Consider the following 5,319-nt stretch of genomic DNA (forward strand, 5'->3'; position numbering starts at 1 on the left):
AAAAATTGATAAAGATGGAATAGATAGATGTTATGATTCAACTTCCTGAGATCATCCAACTTAATTTACATTGAAATTATGCAAATTATTTCTTATCTTCCATAATTTAATAAAACTATGTTTTTATTAGCTTGGAAATAATTGAAATGCCTTAAAAATTTCAATTTCCAATTTTTGGTCTAATTTTTTCATTTGCCAAAAGTTGAAAGTGATTATTAACAAATGATATGGTGATCGTTACTGGAAATATATGAATGTATTTATTGTTGTTTTTTTTAACTAACATTATCACTAAAAATATCTCAAAATATGTGCAACTCTTATATTCTTGAAAAAAAGATTATTGAATATTTTCACGTGAAATATCACTTAATATATATTATTATATTCATATCACATTACGCATTCCAAGTATACTTTATTGATTATTAACTTTCCATGGATGGTCAGGACATGTTCAATTTAAATTCCCGGCTAGATGAAAATAGTAAACAAAAAATGCATTTGTTTTTGAGGATAAACATGCAATAACCCGGAAACTGATATCATTTCATTGTCGTATTATTTCCGAAACGGTTGCATATGACACACGAATTATAAGTGAATAATTTATTCGAAATGTTTCAGTTTATTCTGTTCAACTTTATAAAAGTCTTCAGAAGGCTTTGTGCAAGCTTAATATCTATTTTTAGTAATGCCGAAAACTTTGACTGAAATTAAGAAACTCTCCGCTTATCCAGATAATTTCACGAAAGCAATTGGCTTCATAAAGGTTAGCTCAATAATTTGTATATTTGCTGACCTCTTCGTATGTTTTCATATGATCGGATCAGATTGGAAGCGTTATTATGGCCCAAGCTTAAATTCGTTATAAAATTACCCAAAACATATTCATCATCCCTTAATCATCCTTCAGATAACACAAGAATATACTGTAGACGTTGTGGCGGCAATTGAAAAGTCAATTAATCTTCCAGCACGAAAGCACTCCAAGCCAAATGATTTAGAGCGACTGGCTTATGTGGCGCAAAAGGTTAGTTTGTTTATCTTTGTGTCCGTCAGATTGAAACCGATCGCTATATCTTATACAGGCAAGCATTAAGAAGGAACAAACAAACAAACAAAAAAAAGAAAAAAAACAACTCAAGTCGGTGTAATTTGATGCAAAAAATTCTTAAAGGATTTTAGGAGTTTCTTTTAATTTTCAGAAATGGAGGTAGAATAGGCCGAATGAGAGGAAATAGATTTCTTGCTGAATCTATCAAGACTGTCGTAGTACTTGCCGTATTAGTGTCGTAATACTTGCAAAATAAGAAATATTGACTTGAAATATGTCATGGAAGTTAATCTATCCAAAATACATTGTATAATTATAGTAAAAACCTGAAGCAAATGAAACAAACCAATTTCGTCATCAAATGATTAAATATTGACGCTCATAAGAGTTAATTAGATTAAAATTTTCTTATTCGGAAATAACATTAAAAAAAAAATTATAAATCTTTTGCAGTACATGCCATATTTTGTTTCTGGCACTTTCTATGAAGCACTTCAAGCAACAGCAAATGTTTGCATTTCGGTTGCAAAACAAGAACGTGAAGCGCAAATGGAAGTATTCCAACGAGTGGTTACACCAATGAAAAGTTGGATTCTGGAAGATTATCCACGACTTATGAAGGTCACTTGTCACTTAATTCGGCAAAAGTTACTCTCATTTAGAGTTTGAGAGTAAACTTCGAAAATTTTTATGCGCTCTTAAATTTGTTACAATCTCAACCTTACAAGTTGGCACTTGAAGAAATCAATAGTTTTAGGAGTGAACATCTAATATCATACATTTATATATATTCATCTGCTGACCATGAACCGAATCAAATATGAAATTCTAGGTAGAGTTATTGTTCATCTAAGTCATAGGATTGGAGCGATTAAAAACAATCTTCAACGATCCGCAAAAAGCCCATAAACTCTGAGTAGTAAAAAATCATTGTAAGTAAAAAGTATTGAATGATTAAAATTAATGGAAATGGTAACGACAAAAATTATTAAATCTACAAAATTGTTTTTTCTTTTTTACTGTGATATAAGAGATATGCTACTACTTTTTAGGATATTAAAAAGTGCTATTATTTGAAAGATAAAATGGATCGAAGTATGGCAAGTGTAGAAGCGCGAAAAACACCGGAACGTCTTAGGAGAGCAGAAGAAGCCAAAAATAAGCATCAGTCATTCTTTGAACGAGTTGAGAATGAGGTCAATTTGTTTCTCTTCCTTCTAACTATGCGTTTGTTAAAATCAAAACATGTTTATTTTATCAATTCTAAAATGTCCTATCAATTTTAAGGTGATGCGTTACAAAGCAGTACACAGACATCACATGCAATGTCTTAAAGTGTTGATGCTAAAAAATGCAAGTTTCTTCTTTCATATTGAAACATTTCAATGTGTTCAACAAATCGAGCCATTTTTTCCTCGACATCAAAAGATTCATTGAACTGTGATTGTGATGAGCAGTACTACTTTTTTTTTGGCGACTTTGCGAAATGTATCAAAGAGTTGAAGCGTGAAGTAAACATACTTATCTGTTCATTATTTATTGCAACGATAAAACCCACTAATCCTGTCATCGATTAAAGCTGAGAAGAGAATAATTGGTTTTTGATTATCACAGTTTTATCTGATAGGCTAATTTCCTAGTGGATATTTCGATGACAAACGGTGATTGAAAGAGTTTTTTTCTTCTTCAATAAAATCTCATTAGTCATCTATTCCGTATAGTTTATAATAATTTTTTAAGTTCGTTCAGCTTCAACACTCAGAATTTCTCCAATGATTGTTTTCAGTATCAGTTCGAACGAAAAGCAAAAGATGAATTCCTTGCAGCACTTACCAAATGTGATGCTGAGATTAACGCTGGCACTGCAGCACTGAAAGAAGCGCCCAAATATAGTACTGTTGAAGAGATGGAATTGAAGGAATCGAAGAAAGAGAATGGAAAAGAATCAGAAAAGAAAAAGTCGCAACAAATTAATCAAAAATCAGACAAACCGGAACAACAAAAGGCTAGTAAAAAGCAGGAGAAAATGGAAGAGCAATTGGCTAGTATAAAATTGGAGAAACCGGAAAAGCAAACTGACAAACAAGAGACTAAAAAGGGAGAGGATGAAAATGCTAGAAAAAGTGTTTCTGGAAAAGGTTCAAATGAAATTAAATAAAAAATCAAATAGATAATGGAATAAAAATGATACAAATTATTAGAAATTTCTATACAAGAAGTCTTATTAATTTACCGAAGTAACAATTGACTGTGATCATCCATTTCAATTCTTTTGTATATTTCGTTTCAAAAAGGCTTAAAACTAAAGCTTAAAATGCAATAAATTTCACAAATTATTCTTTCAATAAACGTTTAATTGGTAAAGAGTAGCAATACAACAACGAATACTTTCACTAAATGAAATAGCTTGAAAGAAAATGGAAGTTTACTTCTGAAAATTAACGAGAGTAGAAGTTCACATGTGATTTACTTTTTTTTCTTGCCAATTAGACAAATACATATTTGGTTGGAAAAATGAAATGAAAAAAAAAAAAAACAAAAGGAGAAAGCTTTTATTCGCATAATCGAGCGATGATGAAAAAGAAAAGAATGTAAATAGAAGCTCAGAAATATTATTTGATATTATACAAGTTCTACAGACTTATATGTTATCAATCTGGTGTATTGATTACTGTCAAAAATCACTGATCATGTTGCACACACTAACGAAAACACCAAAAAAATTTCATTCAAGTATTTTGGATTAATGTGAATCTCTAAACAATCTTAATTTTTAGGTTATTTTGATCGAAATTTGACAAGGTTTTCGCCAATTTGGATCATTGTGTTATCGATCTGATTTATTAATTACTGTCAAAAATCACGGATCGTGTTGCGCAAAACGAACAGACATCAAAATTCTCATCCATTTATTCTGTATTAATGTGAATTTTTTCAAAAATGCTTAATTTTAAGGTTATTTTGGCTAAAATTTGATAAGTTTCTTACCATTTTTGACCAGTGGTTCCTGATAGTAATCAATATATCAAACCGATAACACATTGATCAGAGACGGAAAAAAATTTGAACTAAAATAACTTAAAAATTAAGGATTTTTTCAAAATTTACATTAATACGAAACACTAATGAGAAACACTTGGATGAGAATTTTTACGTGTATTCGTTAGTGCACAAAATGATCAGTAATTTTTGGCAACAATCAATTTGTCAGATGGATAAAACACTGACCAAAATTGGCAAAATCTTATCGTATTTTCGCCAAAATTGCCCAAAAATTAAGGATTTTTAAAAAATTTACATTAATACAGAACACTTGGATGAGAATTTTTTGTGTGTTCGCGTGTGCGCAAGATAATCAGTGATTTTTGGCAGTAATCAATACATCAGATCGATAATACATTGATCAGAATTGGCCAAAACCTTACCAAATATTAAGCAAGCCTAAATCTAAGCCTAAGCCTGATAATCAAAGATTTTTCAAAAATTCACACCAATCCGAACACTTGGATGACAATTTTTAAGTTTTGCCAATTTTGTTTAGTGTGTTATCAATGTAAGATATTGATTACTGTCAAAAATTACTAAACATGAGGAGCACTGGCAAACACACCTAGAAATTCTCATCCAAATGTTTTGGATTAATGTAAATCTTCAAAAGATCCTTAATTTTTAGACTGTTTGGGTTAAAACGTGATAAGGTTTTTGCCATTTTTGATTAGTATATTATCGGTCTGATATATTGATTACTGTCAAAAATCACTGTTAAAAATCATTATGTTGTGCACTACTGAACATACATATCAATCATAATTGAATAATTAATAATCATTATTTCTAAATTTTAAAAACAGATTAATGCATAAGTGAACTGTAGTAATTACTGCATTTGTTCTAAATAATATCGTAGATTTAAGAAATTTTACATATTTTTGGGGAAATGGAAAAAAGAATGAAATTAATAACATACTGTTGAAATTCTATTGGTCTAAAAAGTCCGTCACCAAACTAGTGAGGCGGAATTGGTAGTGGAAAAATATACGATGGACGAATAACAAATTTGAACTAGTTTATGTTTAAATTTATTTGGCATAACTTACGAGAGTGAATATATATTTGCGTAACCTACGTCAATTGAATGAAATAATCAATTAATTTTTTGAAAAAAATTAGGGATGTTTCTTTTTTGTCTGATGAAAAAATTTTTGGACCTAATAATTTTTTCCATTAATTTCTAACCCCATATTAAAACCACAATTCTGACG

General features: G+C 29.9%; 1 protein-coding gene across 1 annotated transcript; it reads left to right on the forward strand.

The window, feature by feature from the left end:
* Nucleotides 1-694: 694 nt before the first annotated feature.
* Nucleotides 695-3,215, forward strand: LOAG_12324 (hypothetical protein; the record flags this gene model as incomplete). Its single annotated transcript, XM_003147836.1, has 5 exons — nucleotides 695-772; nucleotides 917-1,033; nucleotides 1,511-1,678; nucleotides 2,110-2,253; nucleotides 2,844-3,215. 5 exons carry the CDS (start codon nucleotides 695-697, stop codon nucleotides 3,213-3,215), a joined length of 879 nt encoding a protein of 292 aa, XP_003147884.1.
* Nucleotides 3,216-5,319: the final 2,104 nt, after the last annotated feature.

This window comes from Loa loa (genome assembly GCF_000183805.2).
Source record: "Loa loa unplaced genomic scaffold supercont3.844, whole genome shotgun sequence".
In the NCBI taxonomy this organism is placed as follows: domain Eukaryota; kingdom Metazoa; phylum Nematoda; class Chromadorea; order Rhabditida; family Onchocercidae; genus Loa; species Loa loa.